This window comes from Denticeps clupeoides, chromosome 3 (genome assembly GCF_900700375.1).
Source record: "Denticeps clupeoides chromosome 3, fDenClu1.1, whole genome shotgun sequence".
Classification (NCBI taxonomy): Eukaryota; Metazoa; Chordata; class Actinopteri; order Clupeiformes; family Denticipitidae; genus Denticeps; species Denticeps clupeoides.
The window spans coordinates 5,966,363-5,985,989 of record NC_041709.1 but is presented as its reverse complement, the minus strand read 5'-3'; the positions used below and the strand labels follow the sequence as shown (position 1 = coordinate 5,985,989).

Sequence of the window (19,627 nt, the reverse complement as noted above, 5' to 3'; positions counted from 1 at the left end):
TTAAATCAACTCAAAATAAGGCAACATAATGGATCGCATCCAACTCCAAGGGAGGGAAACAGTGCAAAATTCTGATCCATTCAGGTTCTCTCAATTTAACACGAATACAACTTTAGGGAAAAAAAAAAAAAAAAAGTTTAACATAAAGCAGAAAGATCACATTAAGTTTTTATACAAAAACAGCTTGGGTTCTACAGTTCAGTCTGAATCATCTGCACTGCATAGCAATGCAGCGGGCACCCACACACACACAAGGAAAAAAAAAAATCCCTGGAAGAATCAAAAGTTGCACTGTCCCTACATCTGCATGGATCAGCATTCAACAGTGCCACTGATGCAGAGGTCTGCTTCAAACCAGCCAACTCTCAGCAAACCAAGCCTTTACAAAAAAAAAAAAAAAATCTTTATACAGCATCAAAACAGTTGAACAGATGTCTGTTTGGTTATTTACATACAAAACAGTATACTTAAACCCTCCGAAAAGGGGAAAAAGGAGAAATGGAATGCAGAACAAATTAAAATACCTATAATTTGTGTAACAATTTTTGTGAAGTTAACCTAGAGTAACAGTATTGTGCAATATTTATCTGCCTTTAAAGAAAAAAATGGCAGTAATCCCTGCAATTTGTTCAGTTGAAAAATTGAATGTCTAATTTAAAAAAATTATATAAAAAAAAAAAAAAAAAAAAGATGACATCCACTTATTTGGACTGAGGAGGAAAAAATGAAGTCATAATTCCATGTTGTAATTGCTTCTTGTGAAAAAAAAGAAAGAAAGAAGGCAAAGCTCCACAAATCAGCATTTGAAATCTTACAGGTGGAGGGGGGAAAAAAAGCAAAAATGGGAAAAGTTGCAGTTTTATCATGATGTTTATTCATTTATAGTACTTTGAATTAAAATGGAATAGTCCTTTATGACGTAGCAGGCCAGTCATTTGGCCAAGAACTGTATCAGTGTGTGTGGAAAGAGTGTGTGCATCTGTGTGTAGGTGTGTTAGGTCACATCTGAATCCCAGAGCAGGGCAACTCAAACCCCCTCAGTGATGCCCAGGGAACTGCTTTAAATCGTCCACCCACACTTATATGGAAATAATTACAAGTGGAAGTGTAGGAGAGCGGTCAAATGGCAAAATCAGCTCCCCAGCAAAGATGTAAAGACTGAGGAGAGGGTGGGGAGGATTGGGTGGAGAATGGAGACTCCTCTCCCAAGCTGGCAGGCGAGAGTCCCATGGTCATTGTGTAGGGCTGAAGATGACATGACTGCCCTTTTTGCCCAGTTCAGTGTGTGTGGTACCCGGCAGTTCCCATGCCAGACTGGTTGGCAAGCACCGTGCCGTTAACACCCTGAGCAGGCTCCACCACGCCTCCATTGCTGACTGCACCTACACCAGTCCATCCAGCACCTGCCTGTAAATGACTGCAAACCACAGAATACATAGTAAGAAATTTTCCAACAAGGATGGCTCATATTTTAACAATCCCCAAACATGTGTGCAAGTCTTCCATTTAAAATAAGAAATGTGCCAACAGTATTCTTCTATACATAAGCACAACAAACTCAGACTCACTTGAAGCCCTGCTGATTCCAGGCCTGCCCATAAACACCATAAGTGGGCATTTGCCAGCCATTGGGCACATACTGGCCGATCTGTTGTGCACCACTGTACCACTGACCCCATTGGCCATAAGGCTGTGCAGCAAATCCTACTTTGTTTTGCTGGGGAACAAAAATAAACTTATGGTGAGACAGGTTAGCAAACCAATTTCTTAGTGTAATCTTAATGAGAAAAGAGCCTTACCTGGGGCACCTGTACCTGCTGCATGGGACTGACCATATCTGTTGTCTCTTTGCCCCAGTAACACTTCACCACATGGCCTTCTATGGAGGTACCATTGACTGACACAATGGCATGGGCTGCTCCTTCATGAGAATTGAATCTGAGGCCAAAAAAAGGAAAAAAGAGTTTACTTTATAGATAGATACACTAGATACTGGGTTATTTAAAATGATAAAATCATATGTACCTCACAAACGAGTAGCCTTTGTCTGGGAACACGCGGATTTCCATGATTTGGCCAAATGGGGAGAAAGTCTGCCGCATTAGTTGCTCTGTAAAGAAGGCATATAAATGAAGCAATATATTGCCCTATATGCACTGAGTTGCCTTTTGTCCAGCTCCAACTTATTCAATGAACCCCCATATTAATGTCTCTGGATGCTTCATTCATGGTCCTGAATTCCATGCACACAATGGCATTTTTTAATCAAATGTCACAATTGAGAGTATAAAACGTTTGTAAGAAACACTTGAATTTGCACCAAATTTCAAGCCCTGGGCAAGTACTGTGAGAATGAAATGGCAAAAAACAAGCCCTGTGAGTGTCTTTTTATGAAGAATTATGGTTTAAGGGAAAATGTGCCTGTGACTCACCTGTCAGACCAGTGGAGACCCCACCGCAGTACACTGTGCAGTTGCTAGGACTGGACTGATTAACAACCTCTTCAAAAGAAAGGTGCTTGGTGTTTGCTACAAAAACATACATTAAGCATGAGGACAAATTATCGATCACAGTATGACAATTGACAGGAATATCCAAAAGGGTCAATAAAGAATTATTCAAAAAATACATAGAGTCCCACTCTCAAATGTGGCTTTAGGTGCTGGAGGCTTTCTTGTGGCCCAGTTAGTCCTGATCTGTCTGCCTCCCAGCCACTGGCCACCCATCTGTTGAATAGCATTTTCTGCATCCTGTACACACAAGCAGTTTTCTCCTTTTAATACAAACCTTAAAGTCAATTAAATGTATGTTAATATCCCTGAAAAAAATTAAAGATATATTTAAATCCTCATCGACTGATAAAGATGAAGCTTGTGCAACTCACCCATTTGTTGAAAAAAGATACAAAGCCATAGCCCTTTGACTTCCCAGTGGCCATGTCTTTCACCACTCGAGCATCACTGCAGACAAACAAAAAGAGAAGAAACATATATACTTTTTATATATATATAAAAAATAATAATAATCTGTTTAAGCATAATTCTTCATGACTACAACTTCACACTTACGATATTCTGCCAAAAGGTGCAAAGGCGGCTCTGATATCATCTGTGGTGATTTCTGGACTCAGGTCTCCGACAAAGACATGGAAGTGATCTGGCAGTCAAAATATATCACAATTACACTCTGAATGTCACTCACTATGAGCACTTAAGCAAGGAATTGAAGTGGGGAAGCGGGAGAAAAAAAATCTCACTGCTTGTGTCTTTTTTCTGGCTGCTTGGTGTTGTGGCCCAGTTGACCTTGACTTCCTGCGGAGAGACAAGAACACACACATCTTGTGGTGAGAGCCTCCATATTAAGTAGATCTGTGCCTGCTGCCTACTCACCCTGCTGCCTACAGAGATCTCTTTGCAGACCACGAATATCTATAAGTCTTAGCAATGAAGACCTGACTACACGCCAAAGAATTCACAATTGTCCATGTACTGACTAATTGTCTGATTGGGAAAATGTAATCTTGGTATTGAAAAAGAGAGGACCAAATAACAAGGGACTTACAAAACAAGTGAAAATACCAACTTGTATTACTCCTCAAATGGTCCTTCAATACCTGTTGAGGATAAAATATTTTGAACTGAATATATGATTCTACAACTATAATGCGTCTGTACAGCCATGATGTTGGGAGAGGGGAAACACACACACAGTGAAATAACTGGACTCTGAAAAAGAGACCGATTAGCTATTCTGGTCATCAGTTTTGTTTAGTTGAAATGCAAAGTACCCTAATTTAAGGAGGGGCAAAATGATGAAGAGCAGGTGCAACTGCCTATGCATGCAAATCCTAAAAAGGGGAAAGTAGGAATAGTTTATATGAGAATTCTGGAAGCATATCAGAAAATAAAACTGTCTGTGGATGACTAGAATAACCAATAGGCTGAATGAATGTCAGGATCTAAGGATTACTGGAAAGTAAATGTGAACACAAGCAAAGTGCATCTTAAAATTAAACTGCAACAGGATTATGGCTCAAATATCACTTATATCCCAATTACAGAAGCACACAAACCTGTTTATCCTGACAAGTTATTGCTCAACCTGAATATTTACTACTCAAGTAAATACGCTTACGTGAATACATGCCAAAAACACCCAACCTCCCTCCCTCCCCAAGTCCAGCAGGACCCAACCAGGCCCAACTCACCCTGTAGATACGATAGCTTACCTTACCCATTATTTTACGTCCATTCATAGCTGCCAATGAGGCGGCTGCATGCCTGTGCTCGTAGAACTCCACAAAGCAGTAGGGGTCATTACCAGCCGTCTGAAGTTTGGAAAGGGAACATTTAAACACACAAAAGGCTACATAAAGGGAAAAACAAGGGAGGAAAATACTAAACAGTTACGGCAAAATTACAAGCGTCTTTGGACGTGGAATGTTTCAGTTTTTAAAAAAGGACTTACGTCTACAATCATTTTACAGCTCTTACAGGGGCCTATCTGGCCAAAGAGCTGCATGATGAGGGCTTCGGTCACATCCCGGGACAGGTTGCCAACGTACCTGTCACACAGAAAGCGACATTTCAGACTAGAAATGTATTAATGAACTTAAACCAGAGCCAAAATCTCACACTCGAGCGAAACGCATCTTTGTTTAGCTGTCTGCAAACGCTGTTCAGGCACAGGCAACGGTAAGGGAGGACAAAAGATTTTTCCACCTTGACCAGTCATTATCATAAGGGTCGGGGGATTAAAAAAAAAAAAAAAAAGAAATAAAGATAGGTCGCCTGCGCTAGAGATGAGAGAAGGGCTCATTAAATCACACACCTACAGCAGGCCAGCCTGCCTGTGACTCACGGTAACCAGTCAACGCCGAATAGGCTTGGGTCTCGTCGACAGGCCATTCTTTCACTTCGAGCCAACTAGCCTGCCTTTCTCGTATGTTTTATAGGGCTAGCCGACGCCTGACACGACCGACTTTTGTCTCCACGTAAGGCACAGCTGTAAAGTATAACAAGGCGAGACAAAAAAAAGAGACAGAGAGAGAGAGACCGCGCTACGTGCTAGTGTGAAACGGACCGAGTCAATACAATTTTAATAACAGCGACGCTCAAATGCTTAAAGATCTCGGCTAATTTTTTTGCTAACGTTAGCCAACGTGCGCTCTGTCTGCGATCACATTCATGGCCGCCCGTTAGCTGTGCGGCTAACAAGCTGGCTTTATTCTTGTCGTGAACGACTAAACGCACAAAACAACATGGAACAATGGGAGCGTTCAGGCGCTGGGCCAGCAAGACATTTTCCCCACACGTTTGGGCGACATTCGTTACGCAAACACCGTTTAGCAGGCTAGACTCAGGTCTGAGCTTTTGTTAGAGGGGAAAATGGACACGTCTGACAATGTTGGACAACTCACGAGCACAGATTAGCTGCTAGTGAGCGGTCAGCTGGAGCACACGTCGGCTGTGGGGCAACAGAACATTGCGTTTATAATTTGGTATCTGGTTTACAGTAAAATGAACACGTACGTGCTAGCGTTGGTATAGCATTTGTACGAAACGTGTCATGCTAAAACGCTGCTTAAGCGGTTTTGGTCTTCATACGTACAAAGTCTTGGGTTGTTCCTCGTCCATCATATTTCCCGGCCGAGTGAAAGATCGATGAACCCTGAGAGAAGAAAATCCACGCGTATTAAATTCGGTGACAGCTGCGAGTTCTAGTCCAACTTTCCCTTTTATTTGTCGCTTTTACTCCGGTTCAGCTTCAAACTGATATATTGCGCACAATATCCCTGCGCCGCTTCTGTTAACTCCAATTATGAACAATAGAAAAAGCGACATAAGATGGCGGCGAAACCGGAGCGGATATAGCTTTGCGCATGCGCGAATAATTAAAAAGGGGGCACGGAGTTGAACCGGCGGAAGTGTGTTGAGTCAGAAAAAAAATCTGTTTTTAGCTCATAGCGGTAATCACATGAATAATAACGTAAAACATATTTCGTGTCAGATTTAATGTTAATTTTTTAAGCGACAACATTCGTTCGATGTTGGAAAAAAAAACACCAGTGCGCCGCCCGGGAATCGAACCCGGGTCGCAAGAATGGGAATCTTGCATGATACCACTACACCAGCGGCGCGATGGCGTTTGAGCGTTTGTCGTTGCAATTTCTCCATGAGCAAAAAAAAAAAACTTTTGTCTTGTATCTACAAATGTATTTCATCAGCTGTAGATAATAATGTTAACATTGAAGGTATCACATGTGACCCTTTTATTTGCTTTTTATATACATTTGAAAAGAACCGTTTTGTCAAACTACGTTTTCTAAATAGTAGAATAGCTTTCAGAAAATAAAACGTCTTTACCAAAACAAAAAGTGCAAATTAAATGTATAAAAATAGTATTGACAAGCATACTGAGCGATCTACCTCGAATAAGCAAATGAGAAATATTACAGGAAATACATTTTAATCAAAAGAACAAAGTTAACCAAATGACATATAACACTGGGGTACATAAGCCTTTTTTTTTAAATCATCGTGCTTTAGCGTGGACGTGCATCTCAGTTCTGCAGAACTGTCACCGCGGTGGCCTCGACAGACTGACAGCGCGAAGCCCTTGGTGTCCAATGTGAGATGCAGTGACGTCACGACGTCCTCTCACGTCCTTGTGTCGAAGACCGCCGTCGCCAGATGCTGGTTAGCGACTTAGCCTCGACGTAGAGGGGTCGCCGGTGGAATTTGGGTAAGAATTTACCTTTCCCCCTCGCTGGGGACCCGAATGAATTATTCGACGAAGAGCACCCCTACGCTTGAAAATCTTCTGCATGTTGCGCGATCCAGTTTTATCACTCAGCTGCCGAGCTAACTGTTCGTCTACAGCAACACTGTATATTGCTAATAATAATAATAAAAACAACTGTCGGCATCTGTTGTGACATCTGCAGGATGCAGTTATTTTGATAAAGATCGCGTACAAAACATGATAATGGTGATCACCGGCCGTGCATCTTAGCAGTTTTAGCTTGTGATAGCCTTTCCTGCTTTTCCTCTTAATCCCTCACTGAACCCGTGTATTTAAGCCTATACCGAGTTTCGTGGTTTGTGGGTATCTGCATGTGTACGTTGTGATTTTATAATACATTGCGGTTTATAATAATGTTTGATTCTTTTATTTCGTGCTTGTTGCTGTGCACTGCAGCTAGTCCTTAACTATAGGAAATGTCATTTTACTGCTCGCTTATACTGTACTCATCTTTCCAAATGAATCCATGTAACATTCTCTCCTCTGTTCAGGTTTGCAAATTTGTCAGCCAAACCAAGCCACCAGCAAATGTATTAGTGGAAACAGAGCTGTTGTCCCAATAGTCCTCTCATGTCCACACACTGCATGGCTTCACCTGGTAGCGTGTGTCCTCTTGTCACTTCACCCCTGGTCCTTCACCTCCCCATGATCTGGACACAGGCACGACACAGACTGCCCAATGACCGCCTGGATCGTCCTGCCAGTCAGCCTCTCAGCTTTCTCCATTACAGGAATATGGATAGTGTAAGTGCCATAACTCCCAATATAAAAGATGTGCAAAGCACATTGTTAAACTAACAATTATTAACTGTTATCCTGTGGTGAATTAAAATATTTTTGTGTGTGTTTATGCAGTTATGCCATGGCAGTGATGAACCATCATGTTTGTCCTGTAGAGAACTGGTGGGTTTTTTTAGTCTCTGCTGATGATTGAAATGATTGGTCAGAGAAGAGAATGGAAGCGCTTTACATTAGTTAATTTAATTTTGTTAATGACATTCTTGGCCATTGTGGTTACAGGACCTACAATGTGACCTGCAGTGAGGAGACAGCCAGGAAGGGCTTTCCAAAGACATGCTGTACACTGCAGGACATCCCTCTTATTAGGTGTGTTGTCAGTATTATGCTTAATTTTTTTGATCGGGTAAACTGGTTTTAGTGGAACTGTGAACTTAAGCCAGAATTATAATTAGTCTAAGACATGTCACTGCTATTAATTTGTAAAAGTTGCTTGATGTGGTTTGTGATGATGTACTACCCTGTCAATCAGCAATATGATCATCAAACTCAAGATTGGAATTGTCTGAAGAGGGTGAGCAATGCTTCAAAAGAGTGAACAATTAGAAGATCTTGTAGGACAATGTCCGATTCCACTCTGTACATTTTAGCTTTCCCCTATAACCAAACACGCTTGGCCTTAGTTGATATTGACAAAATTGCCGTTTGATGCTTTTATGGCTAAATGGACTATATCAGCTTGCTAATAACTGATAACATGCTTGGTCAGAATGCTCAAATGTAGGTAACATTACATAGTCACCTTATTATTATTTTTTTTTTGTTTTTTGTTGTTGTTAACCCTTACACCAGCCACATTTTCTATATATTATATTTTACATAGACATATGTCTATCCTGTCACAACATTGTTATTTAGCAAGCATTTTTTTTCCCACAGTAAATGTGGGTCTTACCCCCCGGAGAGCTGCCTCTTCAGTCTGATTGGTAATGTGGGAGCTTTCATGGGTAAGGATTTGTCACCCACTGACCTACAAGCATTTAGCCTCCTTAAATTTGGCAAACCATGAAAGCAAGAAAAATAGATTAATGGGAAATGAACCTCTCTCTTCTTCAGTGGTCATGGTCTGCATGCTCCGCTATGCCCAGGTGATTGAGCACAGCCACCGTTGCTGGATAAACACCAGTGCCCTGGTCTCCGGTTGCATCAATGCACTCGGCCTGGTCATGGTTGGCAATTTTCAGGTGGGTTTGAAATTATGTTAGTTTGTATTAATATTTATGGTTGGGAAATTTTGATTCAACCATGCTCCTGTATCACATTCCGCAATTTATTTTCACTCCAGTCTGACCTAACAATCAAAGTCATTTTACAAACAGTCATTTTAACCGACTGTAATTTTCTGTGTTTCCATCAGACTACATGATTGAAGACTTGATTATTACAAATCTGTTTCCCGCCTTTTCTCTTAGGTGGATCACGCCAAGTCTCTTCACTATGTTGGGGCAGGTGTGGCATTCCCTGCAGGCCTGCTGTTTGTATGTTTGCAGTGTGTGCTGACATACCGCATCGCAGAAACTGCCCTGGACTACTGGATGGCCCATGTGCGAGTGGCTCTCTCAGCTGGTGCTCTGGTTTCCCTCATCCTCAGTATCCTTCCAGTTTTCTGTGTTTGAGACGTTAGCTTGGACAATTTCATAGTCAATGGTTTTTAATGTTTTTTTTATGTGATAAAGTCAAGAAATCATTTCACCAAGATGTTGAATAATGCATGTTTATAAATAAGAAATATGATCACATTAGAATTTTTTTTTTTATAATTTTTATTGTTAAATATATTTTTTAAATATATTCCTTTACTCAAGTAATTTTCTTCAAGGTGGAGTCTTCTTCATCCATGAGAGCTTTGTCCTTCAGCATGCAGCTGCCATCTGTGAGTGGGTCTTCACCGTTGTCATCCTGGTCTACTATGGCACCTTCACCTATGAGTTTGGGGCAGTCAACAGCGACACCATGATGGCTGCTCTAGTACAGCGCAGCCACCACCAAGGGTCAGGGGTCATTATGGGCAGTCACGGGTTAGGGAAGAGCACAGCAATGGGGTGTGGGGGTCGCAGCCTGAAGTCACCTGGTGGCAGCAGCACCTCCACCCACCTCAACTGCAACCCAGAGAGCACTGCCATGCTGTAGTTTCCAAGAGTCACATTTGTCCTCACAGAAAATCTGTTACAACCCGACAGCAATACCCCCCATCACAGACATACGGTGGGGTTTTGTGGGGAGATTTTTAATAGTAGTACAAACTTTATTTTCTAGCACACCAGTTTCCTGGTGAACTTGCTCCTGAGTTTAGGGCAATATTACTGTGAATGTGCACGAGGGCACAGCTTCCTGACCGACTGGATAAAACAGACTTTGAGACTCTTTATCCATCAGGTGAATTTTAGATGGTTTTCAAGCTGGAGTTGCTGGTTGACTGAAGAAATGCTACCCCCTCCCTTTCTCCCTCTTAAGTAATGATGCCACTCATCATGAAGAACTGTACGGAGAACACCAAGATACAACTTGGCTGAATCTCATTCATAGTGTTTTAGATGCTTCTAGTTTTATAGCATAGCTAATGTTAAAGAAAGAGAGTAAAAGAATGGCAATTGTCAGTGCGTGTCCATCCTAACCAGCATATGCACTGTACAGCTGCAATACCACAAAGATCCAGTGAAAGTGTATCTTGTTGGTCATTAAACGAAGAAAGTTATACTTTTTATAAGCCTGCCATACTGCTGCCATACCTACCTGCTTGTAAATGAATGCAAATAAACACTGATCATTAGAAAGGCTGATTGCTCCAGCGTTCGACTTTAGCTTGTATCGTCCCATGTAATGCTGAGGAGGGGTGTCATGGTTGATTGTCTGTTAAGTTAAACCATGACTGGGCAGTTTATACAAAGTGCTTCCTTTTTTGCTAAGCCAGATAACATTGTATGTCTGCCAAATGGTCTCCACAGAATATCTGACTACTTCGGCATATTATGTCATTTAGATTTGGACATTATTTGGAAGCTGTAAGATTTTGTTTTAGCTCTTGACTTTGAATAGAGATCTAGTTGCTCTTGTTGAAAAGCATGGTCTTATATTATTATTATTATTTTCAGTCTTTTTTCTGTATTGCATTTGTTAGTATGAGGCCATGAAAAATGCTGAAGACCCCCCCCTTCCCGGCAATAAAATATACCTCTGTAGCATTCGTATGTGATGACAAAACATGTCATTTTAATGTCAATCAAGAATTATTTAATATATGTTGTGTTTCAGATCCTCAGAAAATGATGGAAATGCAGGGAAAACTTGAACTGAATTGAGAGATTTCAGCAGAGTATTAATTTATAATTACAATTAAAACATGGTTTCATATTTTTTTTGTTGTATAAAATTTATATTCAAACACAAAGATGAAATAAAATGTAACTTAATCACTGCACGACCTGAGAAGTGTTTTTTGTCTTTACAACATTTGATAAGGAAGAATGAGGAAGAATATGTGACTGGATATTAGATTTTTACACTAGAATGAATGGGACATTTCAAAGAAATCCTCAAAGTAATCCACGTCTTTTTTTATTAATATGTAGATTGTGTCAAACCTGAGTCAATTCCAGTTTCCAAATGCAATTCTTTTAACTGGAACATAAATAAATGAAAATATTTTTAATTTTGCTCTTGACCTAGACCTTGTATGAATTCACATAGATTTAAATCAGTGTTTTGTACTCAAAAAATCTGAAAAGACTGTTTATAGAAAGACCACCGTCCCGAAAAATGCCGTCCCTTATCTCTTTGCAGTGTTTACACCACAAGTGTTAGTACAGTTTATGATTGTCTAAATTAAGCTTTTCATATGACATTTAAAAAGATACATATTTGCTTTCAAAGTTATTATTTTGACCAGTATGAGCTTTGAAGCATAATTTAAGTACCACAGAGTTGTTACAATTTACATAAACATTTCACGATTAAATACAAAGTTTTAACAGCGACTGCATACTGCAAAATCCCCTGAGGCTTATGCATTCCAGTTCCTCAACATTGCATCTTGCATTAAACATGTGGCAGGCATGCAGAGGACAAATGCAGAGGACAAATTTCACTGTGTGCATCGTGTGCTGTGCTGCTGTGTATCACATGTGACAATCACTTCACTTTCTTCTTCTTCTTTCTTACTTATCATTGCATCTCGGTGTACTCACGGTTTCAGAGGAACAACAATGTTGGTACGTTCTACATTTGACGAGGTGCTACGTTTTATGTATGCAGTTACATTGGATGCCTCTACAGCCAGTTCTCTATCGAGGGTTCCCCATGTTCCCCTTGCAGAAGATTCCACCCGGAGTAGATCCAGGTAGGCAGGTAGGGTGGGCTAGGTATATATAAACATCTTCTTTCTTGACTTTTTCCCCAACTCACACTGTGACCTTGTCCCCAGCCACACACAAGACGTAATTTACACACAACAAAAGTCCATTTTGTACCAAGACTGCCCCTCACAGCCTTGGCTTGGAAGGGTTAGTTCTTTATGGAGGTGACGATGTTGAGGTGTTTTGGACAGATGTGGTTTTGTTATAGGTCAGACTGATCACCAGCACAATAATGATGATCAGGGCCAGTGACCCCACAATTGCATACAGTATGTATTTGCTTCTTACATTCTGCTTCTTCTTCTCATCTTTCACCTTCTGTGAGGTCTTCACAAACATTTTCCCCTAAAATGATGCACCAAAATGTTACCATGACTGTGAGGTGGGAGAAAACAGGACAATTTAAAAAAAACGCAAAATCCTCACACTGTTCCGCAGGTTGTCCGAACGTTCCTCCAGATCTGTCAGCTTCTCAGACCTCTCTTCTGATTTATTCATATTTTCAATCATCACTACCTTCACCTCCTCCACTTCCTGTTGTAGTTTGCTCGCCTTTTTCCGCAAAAGAAACATTGTAAAATAGGCTGCAATAATTGAATGCATATATATATAACGTTATTTCATTTGACTTCAAAGTTTATTTCCATCGTAAAACTGAACATTTTTTTTACCGTCGAATTTATTAATACGCTTGTGAACTAAAGAGGTTTACAAGCTCCGACATGCAGGTAAAAGTGAAGGTTCCTGTCAGGTCGAGGCGGGACCAACAAAGGACGCCAGCTACACCTGTGCTGAAGTAAACCCGCGCAACAGCAACAAAAAATGGCCACTTAACTCGGAATCTTACCATTTTACTCAGCTTTTAATCCGCCCGGCCAGCGGCAAAACCAACTCGATATTCCGCAGCCTGTCTTCGCGCCGCGAGAGGACGAAAGGAGGAAACTTCACTTTATCCTCGCAAGCTCCTCCCTCCACTTCTTTTTTTTTTTTTTTTACCCCTGAACAGGTCTCACGCCATCGGAGAACAGTTTATTATACATAAATATTGTACAGTTACAATAATGGGATTTAGCTGGAGCTCCTGTCCTGAGAGGCGTTCAGCAGTGATCTTCGGGTCTTCACAGCGACCGAGGCTGTGCGCACCATCACAAGACCTCTTGAAGTGCGAATTTCCTTGCCATAAAAACGGCCAGGATGGAAAACTTGGGTGTATTTAGTTATTAAGGCTCAATTTAAAGACTTATTTATTTTGTAATAGCGTCATAGTTGTATTTAAAGGTATAAAAAATAACGTAAAAACGGTTTGACTGTGGTTAATTTCTTTAACGTCTTATTAAACTGAAGTACTTTATTATATTAAGTTACTGCATAATTGTATTGTTTATATTTTACATGCTACACATGCTAGATACTCTTTCACCACCTTCGGAACTGCACTTAAACATTCAAAAAATATATATTGTGCAGCACAATAGTAAATGTGTGAGGATATGTGACTAAAGTGTTCAATAGTGAGCCTACAGCGTCGTGCACATAAATCATCCAATAGCGTTCCACCATCCCTCCTCTGCCAGCCAATGGCAGACGCGGTTACTGCCTGGCCGCACGGAGCGGAAGCAGATCTACGTCGCCGTTTTGATCGCTTGTTTATGGTCGGCCGCGGTGTGAAGGCAGCGGGGCCGTGTGTAACGCGTGTGTAACGCGTGTGTAACGAGCTCGGCCGTGTGGCGACCCGCCGGCCGCGATGCACCCTGGACGCTGAATGGTCCGGCGGCTCCGGAAGCGGCCGCCGCGAAGACCGTAGGTGTTTCCGTTCCGACGGGACGCGGAGATGCGGGGGTCTGGAAGGACGTTGTAATTTGGCGACGGGGCAGGGGTTACAGGTACGCCTCCCCTTTGCGGGCAAATTGTTTGTCACATGCTTTCTGGTGAGCGGACGTGTTTGCGGGGTGTATTCGACGGTCCGGTTGTGCGTTCACTGCCCAGAGATCAGGCTTCTGGGAAGTGCGCATGATGTAGAATGCTTTGAAAATCCATCTGCCTGTTACATGACATTGTTTTTTAAGCCAAAAAATAGTTGAATGACAGTGCTTCTACTGAATTCGCCTCTTTGGCACAATACTTTGATAGGTGTCTATGTTATATATATATATATGGGGAAATTCCCCATGTTTTCTTAACACATTGTTGCGACGTGTTCAATTTAATTTTATGTAACTCTACAAATCTTGCATTTAAACTTTTTCTGGCACTTGCGATTTAGGTCAGTGGGTATGATGTTGTCCACTGTTCCCGTTGATCTGGAAGAGGCACACCAGGGGCCTGTTTCTACATCAAGCCCTCTGCTGTATCAGGAGCAACTGGCCCCAAGCTGCAGAGAATCACCCAAAAAGCAGAAGATAGATGAGGGGCTTCCGGAGGCAGTTCAGTGTAGAGCTTATCAGACAGATAAGTGCGAGCAAAACATATCTACTCCGGTGAATCTTAGTCCTGCTGATGCGTCAGAACATCATTTGCAAGTATGTAGACCATGTGGCATTTCACCTGCAAGTCCACCAGGCCCCACTGGAGAGCAGCTGGGAACTATGGAGCAATTCCTGGCATCACAGCAGGCAGAGATGAAGCATTTCCTGACTGGCATGCTGGGCAGTTTAAGCCAGCGCCTTGAGGTGCTTGAGCGAAAGATGGATCAGCTGTATGAGCAAAGCAATGCACATGGCAGTAGCCTGGCACTTCTGCACAGCAAGTTGGACCAGAGTGTGCCCTCCACCTCCTTTGGCAAACCTGCTCCACTGGATTGGTTTCTAGAGCAGGGTACTGGTGAGTGTGGACTCAGTGGTCGAGTATGGGTTATATAAAGCATATTGGCATTTTGAATACACCTTTAGTTACCTCAATTAGAAACTGTAATTTCAATTTATACATTTTCCTATCATAACTTATTACACTTACAATTTTTTTAATTACATAACTTAGCTACTCCCCAAAAATGGTTAGATTCAGTTCTGTATTGATTTGGTCCTTTCCAACAATGGTTATATTCAGTTCTACATTGATTTGGTTCGTTCAATGAATCATTTCTCCTTTTGGAGAACAAAATTTGTAAAGTGTTTGTACAACCATAATGAGTCCTTTTTACCTTTTTAGGCAAAGACCATAAACAGTTCAAAGAAGATGATACACCAGCGTTCACAATGGATCCACATCATAGTCATCATTATACAGGATCTTGCCTTGAAAAGGCTTCTGAGCATGTCTGTCTGTGGAAATCTGCGATTCCATCACCATCTTCTTTCGACTTGGTCCAAAGGAGCCCAGCCCAAGATTTACAGGATTTTGGCAGAGAAAAGTTGAATGGATTAGAGGAGGGACAAATAATGCCCTCTTCAGCAACAGAAGTTAATTTAGTGAAATGTATACAGGGCAACTACTCCCCTGTCTCAGACTGTGACATGGACATGGAAGCTGAAAATGGAGAGAATACTCTAAGTCAGTTAGCCACCTGTGATGGAAAAGCTGTCATGGGGCAGTGTCCTTTGTTTTTAGGTAATGGTCCATTCAAAGCCCTTGAGCACAATGTTTTGCAGCCTTTCGAGGAAACTCAACGTTTACATGTTTCTGCACATAGTCAGGTGCCTTCTCTCAGTGCTGAGATGCCCAGGAACTTTGTAGGAGATGAGAAAAAGATGCCCAGGGAGAAAGCTATTCTCTCTGCATCTACAGAGGACTTTACATTAACCCCCAAACAAGAGCCAAGAGGCATATCAGAATGTTCTGTTACAGATGTAGGGCATAGTCAAACTGGACACGCTTTACCGTGTGAGTCAGCAAAAGCACAAATATCTGTGGACCGAATACTGACTAAGCCTTTATCAATGACTAGAGATTGGTCCCAATGTCAGGCTGCAGTGAATGAAATAATAAATCCAGAAAAGGGGAATTCATGCACAGTTAGTTTGTCTGACACCACTGCTGCATCAGCCACCAAAGAGCCACTGGCTAGTAGGTACTCATACCAAGACAGAGCACCAGAGGAAGATGGTCCTCATCAATCTGAAAGTCCATCAAACATAGCAGAGGGGGCCATTAGAGAGCAGAAAATTGACAATTTAACACCAGAGTCGCAGTCTAATGAGTTCAACGTTCTGGACAAGACTGTAGAATCTGCCTTTATTCCGTATACCAATTCCATACTCTCTCAGACGAAGAGCCAAGGAACAAACAGCAGCCTATTGCCATTTTGGCTCACCCAGAACCATTTTAGTCTCACTGCACACAGTAATGGCTTCTCAAAGCCTCTGGGTGTTGGTGTAAAATCTTGTTCTAAGGAGCAACAGACTGTCCTTCAGCAGTTGTCCGACACTGCCAACTTCCTGATGTCTAGCAGGTCTTCCTCTGTCCTGCCGCAGCTCCCTGCCAGCCAGTGCAGCTATGTTAAACTTGGTAACCTGAAGCGTTGCCACAACCCCAAACTAAAGCAGCAACAGGGTAAGGAGCAGCCGTTGCAACAATGGACTCTAATCAACAAGACTGACACTTCCCACCAGATGCAGCCTCGTGTGCAACCTCCTCAGAAGCTTGGGGCAGTTGCCATGCTTGCCCAGGAAAACTCCTTCAGTCAGCTCCTTGCTGCCTGCCAGCCAAACCTTTCACAGCTCTTTCGGGCAGTGATGCAGTTCCCCATGAACATCCAAGACCAGGGAGGCTTTGGAAAAGCGGGATTCAGCACTGTCCTGGCCATGTCATCCCCAGGCCGCTTCCGGCTCTGGTTCAGACAGAGACGCTCTCACCACTTTCTGCAGCTCTCGTCAGCTGCTTTGCATAGCATAGTGGCCCAGGTTGTGCAGAACCAGGATAGGCACCCGCCCCTTCGGCCTCTGCTTGATCATACTGCTCCACCAGGTCTGGGAAATGACCACATGTGAGTATTAAAGCGAACACGTCCATTTAGTAACGCTCGTCACAGGTGTTCTCCCTGACCCTTCCTATGTTTTGCCAGATATGCCCAACAGTCCCGTCAAGAGGCAGTTCCCTCTAGGACCAGAGTCACAGCACGGTGGGCATGTTTTTGTTTTGCTAGTCTTGTGAAATATGTGCACTGCAGGTCTTGTGGTTTATTGTCTGTCTCCTTTTCGCCCTTTCTTATTCAGCAAGTCTGCTCTGTCTGCACCAGTACGTCATCACCATAAGGCTCACTTTCTGAATGTTACGCCGGTTGAGCCAGTGCCAAGCTTTGACGGTGCCAACGCCAAGTACCCTGGCATGCCATGTGCGTCAAGAGAGGTGAGCCCCTTATGCTGATTGTTTCAGGTCAGGTTATCATGTTAGAATTTTACAAAATAGGTAAAACTGTATTTCTTCCAAAGGCAAGTATTGAGGCCCCTCAAGGTCAACGGTCCAAAAGAGTCTCCCAGATCCGCATTCGAAAGACCGTTCCCAAACCAGACAACAATCTCACCCCCATGGGGCTTCCGAAACCAAAGAGGTTAGTGAAACCTGATTTTGTTCTTTGTTCTTTAAACAATTCAGAGGCCTCAGTTGTTTTGACCTTTTCTTACTTGTTAGACTGAAGAAAAAGGAGTTCAGCCTAGAAGAGATTTACACAAATAAAAACTATCGTTCTCCAACCCCCAACAGGTCAGTCCACTTGTTCTGATGCAGTTTGGCACATTTGTACTTTCCTTTATCATCTGGTTAGCAGTGCAAAGCAAGGTCCGTTCTAGCATGGAAACGTTTGCGGCATTAAGTAGATGCCCTTGTCCAGAACGACTTCAGTAGTTTTTGTAAACAGTGTTGTCTGTGCTTTCACCATTTTCAACCTAACCGTTTTTTTTTTCTTCTCTCTGTGAAGTCTTGAGACCATATTTGAAGAGCCTAAAGAAAAAAATGGTGCCCTAGTATGCATTGGTCAACAAAAGCGGAAACGTTTGTTGGACTTCCCTGACTTCACATTGCCACGTAAGCGCAAAGCCAGGGCCAATGTGGGGCCTGTTCGTGTAAAGGGTCCACGGGGCCGAGGGAGGAGGAGTAGGCAGGATGACACCGATCTGGACATCATGCTGATCGAGAGACTGAGCGAGCTGGAGGACTTCTTATCTCGGGAAGGACTGGAAGACTAACCGTTTTCATTCTATTCATGCACAGACCTGCTACAACACCAGTTTGGCTAGAAAAGGGTGCAATCGCTTATGGAAGATCAGTTAAGCCCTCCTACCATTAAACAAACCTGCCCATTGTCTTTGTAAGCGTGTAGTGATATACCTAACTGCAGTGACACTGCCATTAGTAAATGTTTAATCAGCAAGTATTCACTCTTCATTTGACTGTTTTGAAACTCCACCACTTTCACTAGATTGAGGAGCTAGGTCAGATACCTTCTTAGATAAACACAATATATAGCATAGGCATTAAGCACATCACAAGAAAAACACGTTTAACCTCATGCTTCAACAGTATTCCCCTTCCTTTTTCTCTCCAGGATCTTTAGACAAGTCCTATTCCCAGTTTGTCAAGTTGGACCACACTCTGCTTGTCAAATGGACAGTCATACTTTATAAGGCAGTGGCCATTTCTTTTTACAGTATTTCTCAATTTTAAAAAATGACTGTTTGGTAGGCTTTGGTTGTATTACCTGCAAGGCATCAATCAGAACCCTACCAGGAAACACTTTCAAAGGTGTAGTTTAAAATAGTTGATTGAACTTCATATTCCTCAGAGAAAACAACTTAATTTTTTTTTTATAAAATCTTCAAGGACCATTAACAATTACACTGTGTGTGTGTGTGTGTGTGTGTGGATTGCAGTGTGCATTTATCCTGTGGATTGTTTACTTGTGAAGAATTTTTTTTTTTTTTTTTGGCATTTGTCATTTCTCATGCTGCTATATACTACTCCTGTTTTATCAATGAAGTGAACTCAATATTATGTTTGGTTTTTATGATTTAATATCCAAACCATTCATTTTTAAAATTGATCCTCAGTTCTCTTTTTACCTTTTATTGTATTACATGTGTGCAATATTCAGCTACGAATGTAAAGGTTGCACGGGTGACAGTTCCTTGTCATTGCACCATCTGCATTGTGTGCTGGTTTACAACAGTCAGTGTGAATTAGTGGCACAATGCTGTAATGCATTCAGAATATCCCAGTGTGTGTTGCTGGAATGTTCATTCGGTTTTTCAAGCAAGTCCCACCATTATAATGTGTTACACGATTTCTTGTTATTCCCCACCCTTTAAAAAAACGATAGCCCCTCTGATCATGTTGGGTACATGAGGAAGCCTTGTTTACTTTTATTTGTTTATTTGTTTGCAGTTCTAATTATCTACCGAAGGCCCTGTTTAAAAAAAAAGAATTAAAAACCCTGCACTTAATACCCCAAAGAGACGGATCCAGCAACTGCCTACTCTGTACTGGGGGAGATTACAGTGGTAGAAAAGTCTCTTTCTATTATTTATACATATATATCAACGATTTAATAACTGTGAAGAGTTTCTGTAGCAACTTTTCTCCCCTCCTTGGCCCTTGTTCACGTTGTTAGAAAGGACGCGGGCACGTTGGAAGTTTACTCTGCTATATTCAGACCGACACTAATTATTAGTCATCTGTTGTTGTGATTTTTATTTTAAAATATATATTTTTTATGAATAAAATAGTGTTGACACCCGTTGTCT

General features: G+C 41.9%; 4 protein-coding genes and 1 non-coding gene across 6 annotated transcripts; 2 read left to right on the top strand and 3 right to left on the bottom strand.

Annotated features, from left to right (window-relative positions):
* Nucleotides 1-851: 851 nt before the first annotated feature.
* On the bottom strand, nt 852-5,854 carry tia1 (TIA1 cytotoxic granule-associated RNA binding protein). Of its 2 annotated transcripts, none has more exons than XM_028972841.1 (12): nt 5,611-5,854; nt 4,468-4,564; nt 4,229-4,327; nt 3,257-3,311; nt 3,069-3,156; nt 2,885-2,960; nt 2,630-2,750; nt 2,433-2,528; nt 2,026-2,110; nt 1,800-1,938; nt 1,569-1,717; nt 852-1,417 (listed from the first exon to the last, which is right to left on the bottom strand). In XM_028972841.1, exons 1-12 carry the CDS (start codon nt 5,637-5,639, stop codon nt 1,279-1,281), a joined length of 1,173 nt encoding a protein of 390 aa, XP_028828674.1. In that variant the 5' UTR covers nt 5,640-5,854; the 3' UTR covers nt 852-1,278. The 2 variants fall into 2 exon arrangements, with proteins under 2 accessions (XP_028828674.1, XP_028828676.1); XM_028972843.1 differs by having other exon boundaries at nt 2,642-2,750.
* Nucleotides 5,855-6,068: 214 nt separating this feature from the next.
* On the bottom strand, nt 6,069-6,139 carry trnag-ccc (transfer RNA glycine (anticodon CCC)). Its single transcript has one exon. It is a non-coding gene; the product is annotated as a tRNA-Gly (tRNA).
* Nucleotides 6,140-6,590: 451 nt separating this feature from the next.
* tmem150ab (transmembrane protein 150Ab) lies at nt 6,591-11,020 on the top strand. Its single transcript, XM_028972844.1, has 8 exons — nt 6,591-6,744; nt 7,296-7,548; nt 7,660-7,707; nt 7,825-7,911; nt 8,482-8,549; nt 8,659-8,786; nt 9,015-9,192; nt 9,422-11,020. Exons 2-8 carry the CDS (start codon nt 7,484-7,486, stop codon nt 9,730-9,732), a joined length of 885 nt encoding a protein of 294 aa, XP_028828677.1. The 5' UTR covers nt 6,591-6,744; nt 7,296-7,483; the 3' UTR covers nt 9,733-11,020.
* Nucleotides 11,021-11,135: 115 nt separating this feature from the next.
* LOC114786054 (vesicle-associated membrane protein 5-like) lies at nt 11,136-12,920 on the bottom strand. The gene is made up of 3 exons (XM_028972840.1): nt 12,802-12,920; nt 12,381-12,506; nt 11,136-12,299 (listed from the first exon to the last, which is right to left on the bottom strand). Exons 1-3 carry the CDS (start codon nt 12,802-12,804, stop codon nt 12,111-12,113), a joined length of 318 nt encoding a protein of 105 aa, XP_028828673.1. The 5' UTR covers nt 12,805-12,920; the 3' UTR covers nt 11,136-12,110.
* Nucleotides 12,921-13,546: 626 nt separating this feature from the next.
* Nucleotides 13,547-19,614, top strand: LOC114786391 (uncharacterized). The gene is made up of 8 exons (XM_028973485.1): nt 13,547-13,837; nt 14,218-14,774; nt 15,102-16,875; nt 16,954-17,010; nt 17,105-17,237; nt 17,321-17,439; nt 17,520-17,591; nt 17,806-19,614. Exons 2-8 carry the CDS (start codon nt 14,228-14,230, stop codon nt 18,071-18,073), a joined length of 2,970 nt encoding a protein of 989 aa, XP_028829318.1. The 5' UTR covers nt 13,547-13,837; nt 14,218-14,227; the 3' UTR covers nt 18,074-19,614.
* The last annotated feature ends 13 nt before the right edge of the window (nt 19,615-19,627 follow it).